Source organism: Orycteropus afer, unplaced genomic scaffold, assembly GCF_000298275.1.
Source record: "Orycteropus afer afer isolate SDZICR_OR568_19922 unplaced genomic scaffold, OryAfe1.0 scaffold00574, whole genome shotgun sequence".
Taxonomy (NCBI): Eukaryota; Metazoa; Chordata; class Mammalia; order Tubulidentata; family Orycteropodidae; genus Orycteropus; species Orycteropus afer.
This window is the reverse complement of record NW_006922161.1, coordinates 35,170-57,934: the sequence shown is the minus strand read 5'-3', so window position 1 is coordinate 57,934 and position 22,765 is coordinate 35,170. Positions and strand designations below refer to the sequence as shown.

General features: G+C 42.2%; 1 protein-coding gene across 1 annotated transcript; it reads left to right on the top strand.

Moving 5' to 3' along the window:
- Positions 1–7,966: 7,966 nt before the first annotated feature.
- LOC103210170 (zinc finger protein 252) lies at positions 7,967–22,194 on the top strand. Its single transcript, XM_042783006.1, is given in 5 exon segments — positions 7,967–8,002; positions 8,330–8,456; positions 9,149–9,196; positions 9,199–9,261; positions 19,835–22,194. Coding segments are annotated over 5 exon segments (2,634 nt in total).
- Positions 22,195–22,765: the final 571 nt, after the last annotated feature.

The following is a 22,765-nucleotide window of genomic DNA, read 5'->3' as shown; positions in this document are numbered from 1 at the left end:
ACGTTATTTCAAAACTATAATCAAAATTGATGCTGTTGTTGTTATTAGGTGCCATTGAGTCGGCTCCGACTCATAACCACCCTATTACAACAGAATGAAACACTGCCTGATCCTGTGCCCACCTCACAATCCCTGCTATACCAGAGCCCATTGTTGCAGCCACTGTGTCAATCCATCTCATTGAGGGCCTTCTCCTTTTTCTTTGACCCTCCACTTTATGGAGCACGATATTCTTCTCCAGGGACTGGCCCCTTCTGACAACATGACCCAAGTAGGTCAAATGACGTCTGGCCATTCTCATCTCCAAGGAGCATTCTGGCTGCACTTCTTCCAGGACAGATTTGTTAGTTCTTCTGGCAGTCCATGGTACTTTCTGTATTCTTTGCCAACACCACAACTCAAAAGCCTCAACTCTTCTTCAGTCTTCCTTATTCATTGTCCAGCTCTCACATGCATATGGGGTGATTGAAAATGCCATGGCTTGGGTCAGGCACACCTTAGTCTTCAAAGATACATCTTTGCTCTTCAGGACTTTAAAGAGGTCTTTTGCAGAAGATTTGCCCAGTGTAATACATCATCTGATGTCTTGACTGCTGCTTCCATTGGTGGTGATTGTGGAATAAAATAATATGAAATCTTTGACTACTTCAGTTTTTTCTCTGTTTATCCTGATGTTCCTTATTGGTCCAGTTGTGAGAATTTTCGTTTTCTTTATGTTGAGATGCAGTCCATATTGCAGACTGTAGTCTTTAATCTTCATCAGTAAATGCTTCAAGTCATCCTTACTTAAAGCAAGCAAAGTTGTGTCATCCACATATTTCAGGTTGTTAATGAGTCTTCCTCCAATCCTGATGCCACACTCCTCTTCGTACAGTCCAGCTTCTCAGATTATTTGCTCAACGTACAGATTGAATAAGTATGGTGAAAGGATACAACCCTGACACACTCCTTTTCTGACTTTAAACCATGCAGTATCCTCTTGTTCTGTTCGAACTACAGCCTCCTGGTCTATGTACAGGTTCCTCATGATCACAATTAAGTGTTCTGGAATTCCCATTCTTCTCAATGTTACCCATAATTTGTTGTGATCCACACAATTGAATGCTTTTGCATAGTCAATCAAACACAAGTAAACATCTTTCTGGTATTCTTTGCTTTCAGCCAAGATCCATCTGACATCAACAATGGTATCTTTCATTCCACATCCTCTTGTGAATCTAACTTGCATTTCTGGAAGTTCCCTGTCAATATACTGCTGCAACTATCTTCAAATTATTCTCAGCAAGATATTACTTGCCTGTGATATTCATGATATTTTTCAATAATTTCCACATTCCATGAGATCACCTTTCTTTGGAATGGGTACAAATATGGATCTCTTCCAGTCAATTGGCCAGCTAGCTGTCTTCCACATTTCTTGGCACAGATGACTGAGTGCCTTCAGCATGGCATCTGTTTTTTGAAACAACTCAATGGGTATTCCATCAATTCCTGGAGCCTTGGTCTTTGTCAGTTCCTTCAGTGCAGCTTCTACTTCTTTTCTCAATACCATTGGTTCTTGATTATATGCCACCTCCTGAAATGGATGAACATCGACCAATTCTTTTTGGTACAGTGACTGCATATTCCTTCCATTTTCTTTTGATATTTTGTGCATCATTCAATATTTTACCCATAAAAATCTTTCAATATTGCAACTTGAGACTTGATTTTTTTTTTCTCAGCTCTTTCAGTTTAAGAAATGCCGAGTGTGTTCTTCCCTTTTGGTTTATAACTCCAGGTTTTTGCACATTTCATTATAATAATTGACTTGGTCTTTTCTAGCTTCTCTTTGACATCTTCTGTTCAGCTCTTTTATTATTTCTTGCATTTGCTTTAGCTACTCTCCATTCAAGGGCAAGTTTCAGAGTCTTTTCTGACATCCATTTTGGTTGTTTCTTCCTTTCCTGTCTTTTTAGTAAACTTTTGCTTATGGATGATGTTATTGATGTCATCCCACAGTTCCTCTGGTTTTTTTTTTTTTTCGTCATTGGTGTTCAATGCATCAAATCTATTCTTTAGGTGGTCTCTAAATCCAGGAGAGATATAATCAAGGTCATATTTTGCCTCTTGTGGACTTGTTTTAACTGTCTTCAGCTTCAACTTGAACTTGCATATGAACAGTTGATGGTCTGTTCCATAGTCAGCTTCTGGCCTTCTTTTGGCTGAAGATAATGAGCTTCTCCATCATCTCTTTCCATAGATGTAGTTGATCTGATTGCTGTGTACTCCATCTGGGAAAGTCCACATGTAGAGCTGCCATTTGTGTTGTTGAAAAAAGATATTTGTGATGAATAAGTTGCTGGTCTTGCAAAATTCTATCCTGTGATCTCCAGTGTCATGTCTATCACCAAAGCTGTATTTTCCAACTACTAGTGATTTCTTCTTTGTTTCCAACTTTTGCATTCCAATCACCAGTGATAATCAACACATCTTGATTGCATATTTGGTCAATTTCAGACTACAGAAGTTGGTAAAAATCTTTAACTTCCTCATCTTTGGCTTTGGTGGTTGGTGTGTAAATTTGAATAATAGTAGTAGTAACTAGTCTTCCTTGTATGGGTATGGATATTATCCTATCATTGACAGCATTATACCTCAGGATAGATCTTGAAACATTCTTTGTGATGATGAATGCCATACCATTCCTCTTCAATTTGTCATTGTCAGCATAGATCATATGGTTGTCTGATTCAAAATGCCCCAAACCATTCCATTTCAGCTCACTAATGCCTAAGATGTTGATCCTTATGCGTTCCGTTTCATTTCTGACAACTCCCAATTTTCCTGGATTCATACTTTGTACATTCCATGTTCTGATTATTAATAGATGTTTGCGGATGTTTCTTCCCAGTGTGAGTTGTGCCACATCACCAATGGAGGTCCTGAAAGCTTTACTCATCCACATCATTAAGGTCGGTCCTACTCTGAGGACAGCTTTTCTCTAGTTATATTTTGAGTGCTTCCAACCTGAGGGGCTCATCCTGACTATATCAGACAGTATTTCAGGGCTATTCATAAAGTTTTCCAGTAATATATCAAACAGTGTTTCACTGCTATTCATAAGTGTTTCACTGGCCAATTCTTTGAGAAGCAGATGGCCCCTTCCTTTTTCTGAGTCTTTCTTAGTCTGGAAGCTCCGCTGATACTTGTCCACATGGGTGACTCTGCTAGTATTGGAAAAAGTGGTGGCATAACCTCCAGACTCACAGCAATACTCAAGCCACTACAGTAGGACAAACTGACAGATGAGTGGTGGAAAATTGATGTTAGTGTAGATTACTGTAACTTAATTCTCAGTCACTCAAGTTCTTTTTTTTTTTTTTTTTACTTTTTTTTTTGTTTTGGTGAAAGTTTATAGAGCAAATTCATCTTTCATACAGCAGTTCACATACACTTCGTCTCATAACATTGACTGTAATCTCCCACAGTGCTACAGCTCTCCTCCCACTTCCTCCCCATAGCCACCTCTTCTCTGTGTCCTTCCCTCTCATTCAGTCCTGGCCTCCCAGGCGTCTCCCTGTGCATACACAGCCCTTCTATTCTCCCATGATCGTTCTCTCCAAGGACTGTATCTACCTAATGTAAATGTTCAGCTCAAATTCCTTTTGTTTGGCTAGAAGCCACAGGAGTGTGTTCAATTTCAGAACTGAAGGGCAGCTAGGGGCCATAGACTGGGGTTCCACCAGGCTCTATCAGATCAGCAAACCTGGTCTCCCTGCCCCCCTCCTTTTTAAATGATTTTGAGTTTTGTTCCACATTGTTCTCCCACTCTATCCAGGATCTCCTACATAGATCCCACTCTGAGTCTGTCAAATTCTTAAAAGGTCTTTTAACCAAAAGGCTCACACTGCACTTAGCTATAACATCTCTTTATTCTCCTTCAATCTGAAATAGCTCCTCAGCCTTTCCTGGATTTTCATGAGTTTGACACTTTTGACAATTACTAGGTTTCTGGCTTTTTAAAAGATTTTCAACTCAAAGGGTCAGAGAAAGAACACACTTATGAGCATTCTAAAGGAAGTGCTCTAGGAAAAGGGAGGGGGACCCAGAGAAAACCCAAATTTAATTTTTTTCTGGTTTTGTATTTACAGTCCTTACTCCACTCATCCATGACTCTGAAGTTTCAATGTTCCCACTGTCCAGCTGAAGACAGGCAGCCCTCTTCCTGCCCCTTCCTTTCTGCTGTTTTACGTCCTTCCTTCTCCAATTTCTTCTTTGACTTGTCTCTTAGTCTTATACTTTCCGTGGACCAGCCTCATGTGGCCCATATTTCTTAACTGCCTGAGTCCCACCCAGAAGCATATCTAAGGCAGATGTGTGCCCTGGGCAGCCTTTGAAGTGGGGCGTCAATGAGCAATTTCTATTCTCCATAAAAGTTTCCATTGCCAGCTCTGAGAAATCATTATTGTTGTTATGTGCCGTGGAGTCGGACCCGACTCATAGCTACCCCTCCTTGGGTTTCCGAGGCAGTATCACTATGGAAGTAGATTGCCCCATCTTCCTTCCGAGGAGTGGCTGGTGGGTTTGAACCGGGAGGCTTCTGGTTAGCAGTCAAGTGCCTTTAGCTACTATGCTACCAGAGCTCATTAAGCAATTTAAAACGAATTGCCATAGGCGCCATTTTCCATCGACGCGCTTTTCGTCCTGCCTGACTTCTGAGCCATCCTCCCTTCACGCACTTCCTTGCTTTCCAGGCAGGCTTCCTGCATGCGAGGTCGGGCTGTGTTGGAGTTCAGTGGTGGCAGCCTGAGGGAGACAGTGCGTCTTGAAAGCGACTTGAGGGCAGGACCCTCTCAGGCACCAGGCGCCTGCTCCACCTGGGACAGTTACATAACCTCTTTGTGCCTCGGTTTCCTCATAACATAAGGATACTGACAGAAACCCTCTCGTGGGGTGCTGTAAGGAGTAAATATGTACGCGTTTAAATCTATGCCGGGCACACAGTGAGAGCGAGCTGAGTTCTTAGTACTTGCAGCTTTAGTCAACGGAGCTGTGGGCCGGAGAGGGGTATTCGGGGAGAGGCCCTAAGCCAGGAAGGGCGAGGCCCCTAGCCTCGGAGAAGGTCACCCCCTAGGCGGAGGGGCGCAGGGCCGCTCCGGGTTGAGGTCCTCTCCAGCTCGGCCCTCCTTCACGCGAAGCCTCGGCGCTAACACAAATACGGGAATAGATTGGGGCCACCGATTCATAGAGTCGTCTGTGAAGGCTAGAGCGACTCCACAGACCCCTGGAGTGTGCGGGGGAGGGGGCGGAAGTTTAGGTCAGGCATTTCCGGCCCAGGGGGTCGGCCGCGGCCCGCGCGCGGCTGTTTTCTCCTGGGAGGCAGTGAGCTGGGTGAGACCTGGGCCGCTGGTGCCTGACGAGGAGCTGTCAGAGTGGTTCTGGGGCTGGCGCGACGGAACCGGGCTCAAAGGGGCCTCACTGGCCCAGGGAAGAAGTGCCCAGAGCGGTTCCACTTTAGAGTTAGGACGGGCAGGGACAGAGTGGAGCAGCTGGGTAAATGAAGAAGGCCTTGCGAGAGACGGGGTCCTGGGACGTGTCCGGGGATGTACCCAACTGTGTTTTCCTCCGGAGGGTGCGAAGCACTTTCCGCCCAACAGGAGTAAAGGATAAAGATGTGAAAACGACTCGGGGAAGAGGCCTCAGGGAGCGCTAGAGCGAGGCCAGCATTCACTCAGCGTTCCTTCAGAGGTACTCCGTAAACTCTGACCTAATCTAATAGTGGCCTAGTGCCTAAGGCATCGGACTGCCAACCAGAAGGCCGGCGGTTCAAACCCACCAGCCACTCCTCAGAAGGCAGGTTGGGGCAATCTGCTTCCGTAGAGATATCGCCTCGGAAACCCAAGGAGGAGGGCTCGCTGTTAGTCGGCCCGATTTGACACCAGTGACTGATTTTTTTTTTTTTTAATCTAAGTTAAGATTTAGTTAGTAGTTTTTGTTTGTGGTTTGAAGCACTGTGCTAAGCACTTGGTACACATCCTTTCGTTTAGTTCTACAAAGCAGGTACTTAAATAAAGTGGTGATGTTATTCTCATATTGGGGTCTGTAGGGAAATTTGTCACTTGCCTGAGGCCCCTGCATTAGTAGTTGGTGTAGCCAAGATTGGAACTAGGTCCTGTTGGGGTCCTGAGTCTGTGCTCCTAATAACAGCATCACACACCTCCCAGATGAGTCTGGAAGTGAAGGCAGGAGCATTAAGAAGGACCACTTGTCATACATAAAGGGGATGAACAGCAGGGGCCAGTCGAAGGCAAGTGCTGGCTGGGGACCCAGAGGCTGCCTGTGACCCAGGTGTGCCTCCGATGTAGATGCTATGAAGACCCAGGAGAAATGAGTTGGGTGGGCTGTGCATCAATAAGGTGCCAGACAGAGGAAAATTGACTCAACAGTTGCTTAAATGATAAGGATGGGACAGACATGGTTGTTCTGGGATGTCGGGCTCCAGAATGTGTCTTTGAGGTTCTCTTGTCTTTTCTTTGTGGTCACTCCAGACTCCTTGTTCCTTTTTATCATCAGGGATGAAAGGTCCTTCTTCGAAGGCTCTTAGCAAAGTTCCTTTAATGTCTTATTGGCCAGAACTGGGTCTGTGGTCACCTCTAGACCCAATTAAGGACTCTGTTTGCATGGTGGGAGAGGCAGGGGAATGGCCAGCTATGTCTGCAGAGGCCAGTTGGGAAGGTTTTCCTGGAACTGACACCTCATGAGTGTCACCTGTCAGTGCTAAAATAAAACCAGATCCACGATTTAAAATGTCATCTGTGTACTGACAATGTCCGTTGTGTATCCAGCTGACCTCACCCTCTCTCTTGAGCTTTGGACTTGTGTAGCTAAATGCCTTGATTCTTTACTTGTAAGTTTAATAGCCATCATAAGCATAACATGTATAAAACAGCTTTTAATTTTTGCCACTCCAATATGCTCCTGCAATCTTATTCTTGTAAGTTGTAGTTTTATCATTTCAGTTGCTTAGGCCAAAATCTTGGTGTCTCACCCCACATCTAATACTTCAGCAAATCCTAGTGACTATCCCTTTGAAATACATCCCATTCTGATCTCATCGCCTCTGCTATCGCCACTCTAGTCTGAGACACTGTTGTCTCTCGGGGGATTGTTGCTAGAGCTTCCAGCTGCTTTCCTGCTTCCACCTTTACTTCTCAGTCTGTTCTCAAAGCAGCTGCATGCGTCAGGTCATAGCACTCTGCTCAGACCTTCCAGATGCTTCCTGTCTCGTCAGTGTAAAAGTCAGTTCTTCAGCAGCCTACCAGGCACCTTGCCCTCCTCTCTGTTGCCCTCCACACTCTGCTTCAGCCCCTCTAGTCCCCATGCCCTTCTTGGAACACACCATGTAGGCTCGTACCTCAGGACCTTTGTACCTGAGCTTCTCCCTGCCTGGGACGTTCTTGGCCTCGTGTCCTTATGGAGCCTGTCATCACTCTGTCTAGATTTCTGCTTTGATGTCACTCTATCAAAAGTACACCCCTTGGCCCTCTCATGTAAAATACCTCCTACCTGACTATTGCTGCTTCTTGTGCTACTTTATTCTTTTTTTAGCCCTTGTCACCTGGCATAGGCGTGTGTCTGGCTCCCCATTCATCTGTGTGCTACAGCTGTGTATCCATTGCTTAGAACATCATGGGTAGGTGACCTGAGTTGTCTCCTCTAGCAAGGAACATGCTGGGGGATGTAGTTTTCATGTGGTGGCTGGCCTTGTGGTGTCATCATAGCAGGGGCTACTGATTCTAGGGGCAGGGGAGGGGTATGGACCCAGAGGCCACCAGGGGGCCAGCATACCTGCCCTTTCCAAGGTTTTCAGTAGTCTTTGTTTGGGTCCAGGCCCAGAAGTCTCAAGGGAGCAGGTCAATCAGGCACTATCACACTTTCCCTCCAGCTCTGCTGCTTCCTTAGGACAAGCTCCAGAGACCCAGTGATGGCCGTCAAGCAGCTCATTCCTGTTGGGCCACAGGTGAGTGGTCTTCTTAGAGGCCCCAGCACTGACCCAGCCTCAGTGTGGCCTCCACCCTTCCTTAGCTGGTTCCAGTGGAATTCAAGTCCCTAAAACGTGTTCCCCACTGTGGTGCCACAGTCCCTAGACTGGGTGCAGTGGAAGGCAAGGTCAGGGGTGTTAAAGATGACTCCATGTGCCTTGAAGAACCCACTCTAGAGGGGAAGATGAAACTTGGTACATATACTCAGAGGGATTTTGCCCATTGTGAGCCTAGTGCCTCCTCAGCACTTTTACAGACCCCACCCTGGGCCTGACCCGGGTTGCAGCAAGATCTTGTCATTCCAGGTTGCAGTGACTTTCGAGGATGTGGCTGTGCTCCTCTCCCAGGAGGAGTGGGACCACCTAGGTCCTGCTCAGAGGGACCTCTACAGGGATGTGATGCTGGAGACCTATGGGAACTTGGTCTCATTGGGTAAGGCCCCTCCCCAGGACTCAACTCTATGAATAGCTGAGGGACTGAAAGATTGTCTGGGGCTGGAGGCTCAGAGGCTTCTCATCCCCTAGGCCCAGAGACAGGTGATCCAGACCTTGGTCCCAGGCAGACCTGGATTGTGCGGTGCAGGACTGGGAGCCTCCCTGATTTCCATATAGGAAGTATGGGACGATGTTATTCATGGAGCATCTAGTATAGTCATATCTCTTGTGTTAGTCTTCATGTGTCTGTAGAATAGGTTGTGACACACAATTCAGAGATGAACGCAAGGCTGACAAACAGCATCACTTACCCATGTGCACACAGGCAGTTGGTGGAAAATTTAGGATTTGAATCTATTCAGGTTCAGAGCCCTGTCTTCCTTATACTGGAATGTGCTATTTTCTTTAGCCCTTCTGCTTGGGTCCTGGGCTGCTCTGCTGGGCGTTAACACCTCCTATAAGTTTTCTTCCATGATGTGTTCATACCCCAAACTCTGTGCCTTATCCACAGCCCCCAGAAAAGCTGCATCTTGACCTTTCTTCAAATGGGACACAGGCCTAAGTCTGTTACCAGGGTTTGGAGACCAGATGGCTGAGGAGGTTATGACCAGCACAGAGGTGCTGACCATGGACAGGTTCTACCTGGATCCAGAAAGAATCATCAAGTCTCACTTCCTTTCTCTGGAACAGGAAACCGAGGCTTGAAACCAGATGTCATCTCCCGGCTGGAGCATGGGAAGCGCCCTGGGCCCAACACTCACTAAGAACTGAGGGGTGTAGAATCTGGAGGCACAGGAGTGACGGTGAGTCTGCAGGAACACCCTTCCTCTCCTGTATGCTTGTGGGTGTTGCAAGCTTCACCAGGCCCTTCTGTGAGCTCCAGACCAAATCTCTCCTCATTTCCAAGACTCTGCTTCCCTTCTTCATCTCAGTCTCTCTTCTCTTGTTTTGGTTAGTGGCCCTTGTTCTGTGTCTGTAAGTGAGTTCATGTTTTCTTACGCTAGAGAGTCTTCTTTTAGCCCTAGAAATGAGCTCAGGTGATTTTGTGGAAGCTGGTTCCCAGCTCTGGCTACCTCCCAGTCACTCACTTCATGCCACCTACTCCTTCTCAGGCATTGTGGGTCAGCTTGGGGACACCAACAGGAGAGACTACTTGGAGGGATGCCCCTCTTGCAATGTGTCACTTCTTCCTGCCATTGTTGATTCTCCAGCAGTCATCCCAGGCTGATTCTGGACCTTGAAGAAGATAAGCGAGACATGGTTTCTTCCTGTTTGCAGTACTGTCAATAGGGAGGGATCTGGGCAGGTAATCAGGAAGCAGAGCAGAGTCCCATGCTATGTGGCTGTGGCATCTAACATCCACTGGGCTCGATATGTGCCCAGCATTGCTGGCTCAGTGAATTTACACAGTCCTCCAGTAACCCTTTGTAGTCATTGCTCAGGAGACTGAGGCACAGAGAGAATAAATTCTTGATCTGAGCTCATATGGCTGGCTAGAGATAGAGCTGGGTTAGGTCCCTGGCAGACTGGCTCCAAAGCCCATATGTATATATTTTTTTCCCAGTAAGTTTTATTGAGGTATAATTGACATACAATAAACTGCACACGTTTAAAGTATATAATTTGATACATTTTGGGATATATGTATACATGTGAAACCATAGCTACAATACAGATAATGAACATACCAAAAGTTTTCTCATGTTCTTTAATGACCCTTCCTTCCCACTCACTTCCAGTCCATCTCCAGGTAACTACTGATCTGCTTTCTCTCAATGTAGGTTGCATTTTCTAGAGTTTTATGGAAGTGGAATCATGTAGTACATACTCTGTTTTTTTTGTTTTTACTCGATATAACTGTTTTGTACTCCACCCATGTTGTTGTTTATCAATAATTCATTTCTTTTTATTTCTGAATAATATTCTATTGTATGGATATACCCCAATTTGTTGATCCATTCTTCTGTTAATAGACATTTGGATGGTTTCTAGTTTTTGGTTAATACAAATAAGTTGCTTTGAACATCTGTGTACAAGTTTTTGCATGACTATACATTTCTTTTTCTCTTGGGTAAATATTTGGGAGTGGAAAGGCTGCATTATGTGGTAGGTGTATGTTTAACTTTTTGAAGAAATTGTGAAACTTTTTTCAAAGTGGCTGTAACATTCCCATTCCCATTTCTATAAGCTTTGTATGAGAGTTCCAATTGCTCTGCATTCTTGCCAACACTTAATGTGTTCAGTCTTTTTCATTTTAGTCATTCTCATAGTTCTGTAGTTAGTTCATTATGATTTTAATTCACATTTTCTAATGACTGAAGATGTTCTTGTGTTTATTTCCACTTGTATATCTCCATTGGTGAAGTGTTCAAATCTGTGTCCATTTATTTCTATTGGGTTGTTTTTCCTATTGTTGAATTTTAAGAGTTGTTTATATATTCTAAAGGAGCTCTGGTTGCATAGTGGTTAAGGGATTTGACTGTTAACCAGAAGGTTAGTGATTGGAATCCACCAGCTTCTCTGTGGAAAAAAGATTGGACAGTTTCCTTTCGTAAAGATTTGCAGCCTTGGAAACCTAATAGTGGTTGCTATGAGTTGGTATTGACTCGATGGAAATCAGTTTGGTGTTTTGGTTTTATGTATTCTGGATACAAATTCTTTATCAGATACACCCTTTGCATAGATTTTCTGCCATTCTATGCCTTGTTTTTTCCTTCTCTTACAGTGTCTTTAGAAGAGTAGAAGTTTTGAATTTTGATGAAGTCCAGTATATCAACTTGTTCCTTTTTGGGTTGTGTTTTTGGTGTCACATCTAAGAAATCTTTGTTTAATCCAGGGTCACAAAGATTTTCTTCTTCTAGAATTTTTATGACTTAGGTGTTAAATTTAGATCTGTGATCTGTATTGTGCTAATTTTTGTATATGATGTAAAACATGCATCCAAGTTTACTTTTTTTGCATATGGCTATCCAATTTCAGGGAGCTCTGGTAGCATAGTGGCTAAGACACTTGCCTGCTAACCAGACGGCTGGCGGTTCAAACCCACCAGCCATTCCTCGGTAGGATGGTTGGGCAATCCTACTTCCGTAGTGATACTGCCTCGGAAACTCAAGGGGGGGTCGCTATGAGTCAGGTTTGACTCGACGGCACATAACAACAACAACAACATCCAATTTCAAGATCTGTTCTGAGGTACAGTGCAGTCAGTGATAGGATAATATCCATATGTCTACACAGAAGACCAGTTAATACTTACATTAGTCAAATTTATACATCAACCACTAAAGCCAAAAATGAAGAAATTGAAGATTTATATCAACTTCTGCAATCTGAAATTGACCAAGTATATATATTATTTTACTCTTAAGGCATTTATTTATTAAACATTCTCTGCCAAGATTTCACATTAGCTAAAATTTAATTCAGTCTTTACATTTCTCTACTGACACCTTCTCCAGCAACCACATGGTGAGCCCCATGGTCAGTCTCTTTGTTGTCTAGGTGAGCCAACTAGATGTTAATACTGCTCTGCTATAAGATAAAAACTCCTAACTCAAACTTATGGAAAAAGGAGTGAGATTTCTGCAAAGGGCACTTTAAGAAGAAGTACTTTTTGCTTTTGAAAAGAAACCAGGGAGTCTTCTAAGAATCACAAAAGGGAGTATTTTACAGTTAAGCACATATGTTGATCAAGATGTGTATTGAGGTGTGTTGATAATTACTGATAACTGGAAAGGGAAAGTTGGAAACAAAGAAGCATTGGTAGTTTGAAAATATGTCCTTGGTGATAGAAATGATCTGGAGATCTCATGATAGAATTTTGTAAGATCAATGACTTACTCACTGCAAATACATTTTTTCAACAACATAAATGGCAACTATACATGTAGTCCTCACCAGATGGAATACATGTGAATCCAATTGATTACATCTGTGGAAACAGACTATGGAGAAGTTCAGTATCAACCGGAACAGGGCCAGGGACCACCATGGAACAGACCATCAGTTGCACACATGCAATTTTAAGTTGAAGCTGAAGAATATGAAAACAAGTCCACAATAGCCAAAATACGCCTTTGAGTATTTCCTACCTGAATTTAGAGACCACGTGAAGAACAGATTTGACTAATTGAGCACTAGTGACCAAAGACCAGATGAGTTGTTGGATGACATCAAGGACATTATACACGAAGAAAGCAAAAAGTCATAGAAAAGACAGGAAAGGAAGAAAAAGACAAAATGGTTGTTTGAATCTCAGAAGAGATTCTGAAATTTGCTGTTGAATGGAGAGTAGGTAAAGTGAATGGAAGAAATGATGAAGTAAAAATGCTGAACAGAAGATTTCAAAGGGCAGTTTGAGAAGACAAAGTAAAGTATAATAATGAAATGTGCAGAGACCTGGAGCTAGAAAATTGAAGGGGAAGAACACACTTGGCATCTCTCAGGCTGAGAGAACTGAAGAAAAAGTTCAAGCCTTGAGCTGCAATATCGAAGGATTCTATGGGCAAAATATTGAATGATACAGGAAGCATCAAAAGAAGATGGAAGGACTACACAGAGTCACTCACTATACCAGGAAGAATTGTTTGACATTCAGACATTTCAGGAGTTAGCATATATGGTCAAGAACTGATGGTACTGAAGGAAGAAGTCCAATAATTGATGGAACACCCGTTAAGATGTTGCAACATGTTACAGATAAAGCACTGGAGGCGCTCACTCATTCATGCCAAGAAATTTGGAAGACAGTTACCTGGCCAACAAATTACATGCAAGTATAATTATGCCAAAGATAAATCCCTGAAGAACAATGCTGTCAGTGATAGGATAATGTCTATACATCTACAAGGAAGATCAGTTAATACTACTGTTACTCAGATTTATGCACCAACCACAAAAGCCAAATATGAGGAAATTGAAGACTTTTTTTTTTTTTAAACCAACTTTTGCAGTGTGAAATTGACCAGACATACCATTAAAATGTGTTGATTATTCCTGGTAACTGGAATGTAGAAGTTGGAAACAAAGAAGAATCACCAGTAGTTGGAAAACATGGCCTTGGTGATGGAAATGACACTGAAGATCGCATGATAGAATTTTGCAAGACCAACGACTTATTCATCACAAATACCTTTTTTTCAACAACATAAATGGTGGCTATACATGTAGACTTGGTCAGATGGAGTACAGAGGGATCAGATTGACTATATCTGTGGAAAGAGGTGATGGAGAAGCTCAATATCTTCAGCCAAAACAAGGCCGGGAACTGACTGTGGAACAGACTATTAGCTACTCATATGCAAGTTCAAGTTGAAGCTGAAGACAATTAAAACAAGTCCACGAGAGCCAAAATATGACCTTGATTATATCTCCTGAATTTAGAGACTACCTAAACAATAGATTTGTTGCATTGAACACCACTGACCTAAAGCAAAAGGAATTGTGGGATGACATCAAGAATATCATCCATGAAGAAAGCAAAAGGTCACTAAAAAGACAGGAAAGGAAGAAACAACCAAAATGGATGTCAGAAGAGACTCTGAAACTTGCCCTTGAATGGAGAGTTTTTTTTTCTTATGTGCCATCAAGTCGGACCCAACGCATAGCAACCCCTCTTTGGGTTTCCGAGGCAGTATCACTACGGAAGTAGACTGCCCAACCTTCCTTCCGAGGAGTGGCTGGTGGGTTTGAACCACCAGCCTTCTGGTTAGCAGTCAGGTGCCTTAGGCACTATGCTACCAGAGCTCCTGAATGGAGAGTAGCTAAAGCAAATGGAAGAAATGATAAGATAAAAGAGCTGAACAGAAGATTTCAAAGAGCAACTTGAGAAGACAAAGACAGTTATTACAATGAAGTGTGCAAAGATCTGTAGTTAGAAAACTGAAAGGGAAGAACATGCTCAGCATTTCTCCAGCTGGAAGAATTGAAGAAAAAATTCAAGCCTTGAGTTTCAGTATAGAAAGATTCTGTGGGCAATATAATATATTTAATGATTCAGGAAACACCAAAAGAAGATGGAAGGAATACACAGAGTCACTGTACCAAAAAGAATTGGTTGATGTTCATCCATTTCAGGAAGCATATGATCAGGAACCAGTGATATTGAAGGAAGAAGTTGAAGCAGCACTGAAGGAATTGGCAAAGACTAAAGCTCCAGGAATTGATGAGATATTTCAATAAACAGATGCTACTCTGGAGCCAGTCACTCATCTATGCCAAGAAATGTGGAAGACAGCTACTGGCCAACCAGCTGGCTGGAAGAGATCCATATTTGTACCCATTTCAAAGAAAGGTGATTCAACAGAATGTGGAAATTATAGAACAATATTACTAATATCACAAGCAAGTAAAATCTTGCTGAAGATAATTAAAAAATGGTTGAAGCAGTATATCGACAGAATTTCCAGAAATGCAAGCTGGATTCAGAAGAAGATGTGGAATGAGGGATATCATTGCTGATGTCAGAAGGATCTTTGCTGAAAGCAAAGAATACCAGAAAGATGTTTACTTTTGTTTTCTTGACTATGCAAAAGTATTTGATTGTGTGGATCATAACATATTATGGATAACATTGAGAAGAACGGGAATTCCAGAACACTTAATTGTGATAATGAGGAACCTGTACATAGACCAAGAGGCTGTCATTCGAACAGAACAAGGGGATACTGCATGGTTTAAAGTCAGGAAGGGAGTGTGTTAGGGTTGTAGCCTTTCACCACACTTATTCAATCTGGGTGCTGAGCAAATAATCTGAGAAGCTGGACTATATGAAGAAGAGCGTGGCATCAAGATTGAAGGATGACTCATTAATGACCTGCGCTATCTATTGTGCAAAGTCAATGAAAGGTGTATATATGGACTGAAACTTTGTTTGCTAGCAGGGGTGGGAGGGGAGGGGTGGAAACATGATAGATAGACAAATATTGGTTTGGGTGAAAGGAAGGGCAGTGCACCAAATGTGAGTGATCAACACAGTGGCATTGAGGAGGAGGAAGACATAGAGAGGTACATGGGAGATACAAACAACAAAGATGAATCCTTTTGCATATACAGTATTGTGCTGTCAGTTACGCCAAGCGTTGATCTATGGGTGGATAGATGGGTGGACAGGCTGAACAATCAGGTGTGCTAGGTAGGGGGGAGTGTGCCCATGACTGTGTATAGGGTTGGCTGATGATGTTTCTACAAGTGTATTTGTATATTCTGTAAGAATGTCCGGGTATATAGTAGAATTCACAAGGGACAAGGTTGTGGTGACTTCTTGGCCACAACTAGCTGCCCAGAGAGAGTGAGTAGTTGGACCTGTGGTTATGAGACCATAGTCTCAGGGGACATCAAGCTCAGTTGGCATAACATACTACACAAAAACATTGTTCCACATCCTACTTTGGCAAGTAACAGCTGGACTTTTAAAAGCGTCAAGGAGCCATCTAGATTGAACATTGGGTCTTTCCTCGTCCAGAGCAAAGAAGAATGAAGAAAACCAAAGATGCATGGAAGCAATTAGTCCAAGGAATTTGTATACCATGTGATCCTCAGGGTATATGACTGTGAGACCAGAAGAACTAGATGGTGCTAGTGGTGTCAACCACTCAGAGGGATCTATGTAGGAGATCCTGGATAGAGTGAGAGAACAACATGGAACAAAACTTGAAAAAAAAAAAAATAAAAGGAAAAAAGGGACTGGATTTGCTGGTCTGATAGAGCCTGATGGAACCACTGAGACTATGCCCCCTAGCTGCCCTTCAGATCTGGAATTGAACCTACTCCTGTGGCTTCCAACCAAACAAAAAACAAGGATATGAACTGAGTATTTACATCAGCTAGATACACTCCTTGGAGAGATCAATCATGGGAGAATAGAAGGGCTGTGTATGGACAGGGAGACCATTCGGGGGCAGGAGTGCATGGGAGGGAAGGACACAGGGCTATGGGGAGGAAGTGGGAGGAGAGCTGTTGCATTGTGGGAGATTACAGTCAATATCATGAGACAAAGTGTATGTGAACTGCTGTATGGAAGATAAATTTACTCTGTAAACTTTCACCCAAATCGCAATAAAATTAAGAAGAAAAAAAAAAGACCTATTTTAAAGTGCTGAAGAGTGAAGATATCTTTTTGAAGACTAAGATGTGCCTAACCAAAGGCATGGTATTTTCAGTTGCCTCATATGCATGTGAGAGCTGTACATTGAATAAGGAAGACCGAAGAAGAGTTGATGCTTTTGAGTTGTGGTGTTGGCGAAGAATATTGAAAATACCAAGGGCTACTAAAGGAACTAACAAATCTGTCCTGGAAGAAGTGCAACAGGAATGCTCCTTGGAAGTGAGAATGGCCAGACTTCGTCTGACCTACTTTGGTCACATTGTCAGAAGGGTCCAGTCCCTGGAGAAGGATATCATGCTTGGTAAAGTGGAGGGTCAGCAAAAAAGGTGAAGGCCCTCAACAAGATGGATCAACAGAGTGGCTGCAGCAATGGGCTCAGGTATAGCAAGAATTGTGAGGCTGACACAGTACTGGGCAGTGTTTCATTCTGTTGTACATAGGGTTACTATGAGTCAGAGCAGACTTGACGACACCTAGTAACAACAGACAAATATAGAAATATGGTTGAATTTTATATATGTATTCTTACACTCTGCAGCCTTGCAGAGCCCTCTGTGGTATACGGTCTGTTGTATGCCATGATGGATGCACACCGTGGAAACAGTGGGAGTATTTAGGAGTGGGTCTATGTTTCAGCAATGAATAGGGACAGCAAAAATGCTGTAAATGAAATAGCTGATAGCATGGTCTCTGTCTCTGTCAGCTGGGTTTTCCCTGATGCATCTGAAGCACCTAAAATTACTTAGATGGGCTCTTGTACATTCTCTGCATGCAATATATCATCCTCTGTGCATTACACAGTCTACTACACATTGTCTCTTTCTTTCCTATCCTTTCATTCTTTGTCACTTGGTCTAAGAAATTGTTTCTTTTCCAGACGATTTCTCATGGCCTATGATGCAACCTTGCATTATCATTTATTGAGAGTTCAAGGTCTGTGCTACAGTGGTATGTATAAGTTATTTAAAATTCTTAGATAATTTGCAAGGATGGAAACTTCACAGAAGTTCATAGGTGAGGAAACTGAGGATCAGGGAGATGGCATTGGTTACCCATAGCTCGGGAGCAGTTCAGCTTTGTACCAGGGTCATTTGGCTTCAGAGTCTGCATTCTTTCATTTGCACCACTTGAGATTTGTGTCGACTTTGCCCTTCCATCCGGTTGCAGGAATCATCACATCCCTGCATCTAAGAATTTTACATGCTGCTTCTCCCCTTGATGGCCTTGATGGTGTCTTGGGATTTTGCCTCCATCGCCTGAGGGGAAGACCTGCGATGGAGCAGGTATTAGTCTTTGGCTTCATGCTTGGCAGGAGGAGTCTGAGAAGTATATAAAAGCAGGAGTTGTAGAAGTAGGAGGGAAATGGGGTTGCCAGGACAAGCTAGGAGAGAGATCTACTCCCTCTCATCCTCCTGGGTCCTGGGTTGCCTTTGGGTGCAATGTGAGTCATTTCTAACAACCTTGGCCTTTGTACTCTAATGTGACCTTCCTGACTCACAGGTTACTCTCTTCTGTGGTTTCTCATTTTGTTCACATTCTTTGTTCTGTTTCTTACTTGGTGAAATAATGCTTCTTGATTAGAATAACCTTTTCACTCTCTAGTTGTGAGACCTGAGCACTCTAACTCTGCAGATGCCCTAATAGAAATTAAGGATTTTTAACCATCCAGAACCAGCTTCTTCAGGCTAATCGTAGGTTTCTAAAGTAAAATATTAAATTTGCTTTTTCCCTTTTATGTTTTGGATAGTAAATTAAATCTTTAAAGTACTGTGAGTAGTTCACTCTATTAAGACAACTTACCTCAATTAGAGACCACATCCAGTTAACATTTTCAGCTCACTCTCCCTAATCTTGCTAGACAGTCTGAAAGTAGCACCTCGTTAAAAATCTAACAGTAACCACTGTTTTCCAAAAGGAGATTCCATTGTGTTTGCCTAGTATGTCAAAACAGGGCTACCCTCTCACTGTTCTGACCTGGCTTGTCTTTCCCACAATCTTTGTATGCCTGCTCCTTGTGGTGTATTTTGTTGTTGTTGTTGTCGTCGTCGTTTTTAACTTTCTTTCATTGGATCTCTTGGAATCCAGTTGTATTACAGTTTTCACAGATTTTCAGGCATCTTTGTCTATTGGGAATCTGTGTGTAGGAATGTTGCATACATTGGGGTTTTCTGTCTTCTGCTGTACCTGATAATTTGAATGAGTGGGTTGCTTCTTTGTTTCTATTTTACCTTTTGTAATTTGCTCCTGTGAAACCATGTTGTCCGGATCAACTCATTTTTCCTGTTGTCCATTACTTTTATAGACTTCATACATTATGGGTCATTTATCATTTATTTTTCAACAAATATTTGAATACATATTATGTGTAAGACACACAGAAATACTTTGTTTACAAAATATGCCGCAATCCCTTGACCACCAAAGGTGATGAACTTCTAGGCTTCCATTCCCTTCTTTCTAATCACCCTCCTCACCTTCTTGAGAATTATTCTCCCTCAGATTATGTCCTACTATTCCTGCTTCGTGTGTGCCTGGTTAGCCTATTTCAGATATAAGTCATTAGCGTTGGGCTCTTAGTTACCTAGTGCTGTTTGAAAAAAAGTACCACAAGTAAGTGGCTTTAAAGAATAGATATTTCTTTTCTCACAGTTCTGGAGCCTAAAAGTACAAATCTTTATCTTGGTTACGTCAATTTCTTCCTTATTGTTAGCCCTGGGTGATTTTCAGTCATCTCACGTGGCATCTTCTTCCTCCATGTGTGCTTTTCTCTGTATCTAATCTGCCCTTTATATTACTCAAAAGTGATTAGGTTTAGGATCCATTTTATAGTGGTATGACCACAATTGATTGAAAACATTACATTAGATTGCATTATAGAAGATGATTATTTTACATTAAATTTCATCATGGAAGGTAATCTGCTTTGTCCAAGGCCAACTGACTTAATCATATAATTAAATCATAGTATCAGATGGCCCGGATTTTAATACATATTTTTTGGAGAAGCAATTCAATTTATAATTGACTAGATAGGGAAGATTCCTTCCCTTCCTCTCTCCTTCCTCCCTACACCAGATTTCACTGCTTCGATGGCTGCTTCTTTCTCCACTTCTTTTTCCTCCTCCTGTCTTTCCAGTGAAGTCAGTTTCTACATTCTGAGAATCTGTTATCTTCCTAGGAAATAATTGTTTCAGATAAATTTTCCTGTTTCTGTTCTAATTCTTTCTTCCATAGTAAAGCACAAGTAACTCATTTTATCTTCATTCTTTCAGGTTATGACACCAGAATTGAAATAAAGGAATTTTCTCAAAAGCAGGAAATTTCTGGAGAAATGGAGTCACAGAGAAAAATACCAGAACATATAAAGAATATTTCTAAGGAACCTGATTTTGAAGAGATGAATAAAGTTGAAGAGAAGTTAAAGAATTACTGGAAAATATCTGCACTGGAGAGACTTAAGAAACCCTTCTGCCAGAAGAAAAATTTCAGATCAATGACAGTGACACATGTGAAAACCCTCACAGGAAAGAAAACCCAGAAAGTCAGTGTAGGTAGGGGCTATTGCACAGTCTATTGCATAGACTCCACCCCTGTCAAATATCTTAGAGTGTCTAAAGTGGAGAATCTCCATCAGAATGTATCATGTACAGAAAACTTTCAAGAAAATAAAGACATCATTAACCTACAGAGCATCCATGTAGGAGAAGGAGCTTTCCAGACAGATGTGTTTGCAGAAGTGCCTAGACGGAGTTCAACTCTGAATGGGAATCAGAGGAGGATTAGTCCAGAGAAATCCTTTGAGTGTCCTGAGTGTGGAGAAACTTTCAGTCAGCATCATAGAACTCATCCTGGAGAGAAAACCCATGAGTGTAATGAATGTAGGAAAATGTTTAGTCAGCACTCTGTCCTTAGTAAATATTGGAGAATTCACATTGGTGATAAACGCTACAAATGTGGTGAATGTGGCAAAACTTTCAGTGCTCATTCATACTTTATTCAGCATTATAAAATTCATACTAGAGAAAAACCCTATCAGTGTAATGAATGTGGGAAAGTTTGTAGTACATGCTCATCTTATATTCACCACCTTAAAGTTCATACTGGAGAGAAGCCCCATGAGTGTGATCAGTGTGGGAAAGCTTTTAGTCATAGCTCTAATCTGATTCATCACCAGAGAATTCATACTGGAGAGAAAACTTACAAGTGTAAAGAATGTGGGAAAGCCTTCACTAGACAGGCACACCTTATTCAGCATCAGAGGAGTCATTCTGGAGAGAGACCCTATGACTGTAATGACTGTGGCAAAGCCTTTAGTGCACAGTTATCTCTCATTCAGCATCAGAGAATTCACACAGGAGAAAAACCCTATGAATGTAAGGAATGTGGAAAATCCTTTAGCCTGAACCGAACACTTATTGTCCATCAGAGAATTCACACTGGAGAGAAACTCTACAGGTGTAATGACTGTGGAAAATCCTTCAATCAGTGCTCACAAGTTACTCAGCACAAGAGAATTCACACTGGAGAGAAGCCCTATATCTGCAATGAGTGTGGAAAATCATTCAGTGCTCGTCTATCTCTTACCCAACATCAGAGGATTCATACTGGAGAGAAACCTTATGGGTGTAATGAGTGTGGGAAAACCTTCAGTCAAAAGGGACATCTTATTCAGCATCAACGAATTCACACTGGAGAGAAACCGTATGAGTGTAATGAGTGTGGAAAAGCTTTTAGTCAGAGTTTTAATCTTATTCACCATCAAAGAACACACAATGGTGAGAAGCCCTATGAATGTAATCAATGTCATAAAGCCTTCAGTGTACTTTCTTCCCTCATTCAACATCAGAGAGTACATAATGGAGAGAAACCCTATGAGTGCCACAAATGTGGGAAGGCTTTTAGCCAGGGCTCCCATCTTATTCAAGATCAAAGGAGTCACACTGGAGAGAAGCCCTATGAGTGTAATGAGTGTGGGAAAACGTTTGGACAAATATCTACCTTAATTAAGCATGAGAGAACACATAATGGAGAGAAACCCTATGACTGTAATGATTGTGGGAAAGCATTCAGTCAGAGTGCCCACCTTATTCGCCATCAAAGAATCCACACTGGAGAGAATCCCTATGAATGTAGTGACTGTGGGAAAGCCTTCAATGTTCGCTCTTCTCTCATTCAACATCATAGAATTCACACTGGCGAGAAGCCTTACGAATGTAGTGAGTGTGGTAAAGCCTTCAGTCAGCATTCACAGTTTATTCAGCATCAGAGAATTCACACTGGAGAGAAACCTTACATGTGCAATGAATGTGAAAAATCCTTCAGTGTGCGCTAATCCCTTATACAACACAAGAGAATTCACACTGGAGAGAAACCCTATGAAAGCATTGAATGTGGAAAATCTTTCCGACAAACCTCTCACCTTATTCGACATCAGAGAATTCACAGTGGAGAGTGACCTTATACGTGTAATGAATGTGGGAAGACTTTCCGTCAAAGAATAACTCTTACTAGTCATGAGAAAATTCATAAAATTCATCTGAGAGAACAAGCTTATCAATGTAATACATGCGAGGAACCCTTTAGTGCACAGTCAGCTGTAACTCAGCAATGTAAAGTTCAGAGTGGAGAGTAACTGCCTTATTTGATAAATTCTTCACTGTTGTGCATTATCAGAGTCATGCTGGAAAGAAGCAAAGCAGTCACTTTATGGCTTTCATTGGGGAGATCCAGCTCTTAAAGGATCTAGCCATCTTCCAGTGAACTGCAAACTAAAGGCAGGCTGCTGAATTAGGTGACAAAAATTCCAAAGTATCCAAATTCCCTCAGATTCAGAGGCTGGCCCTCTCCTTTAGTAAACAAATACCATTTATAACTATTTAGATCATGTTTTTATAACACCTGACTTAAGGTACCATTAGGTATTTCATTTGACCACTTGTCTTTTCTTCCCTCTTTATAATCTATGTCAGCATCAAGAAAATTAACTTTGATCCTTGCATTTTCAAGTGTGAGGACCCAGATTTTTTTGCTTAATTGTTTTTTGTTTTGGCCTTGCAGAATCTTTGTTTTATAGTGAGGGGGCTGGTACTTTAAACTGAAAGTTTGTCTCTTTAACATTAGGTAATCCACACAGGAAAGAAAGGTTGTCAGTATAAGAAAAGCTTGTTAAAGTATGAGCTAAGACTAGTATGTGGATCCAAATG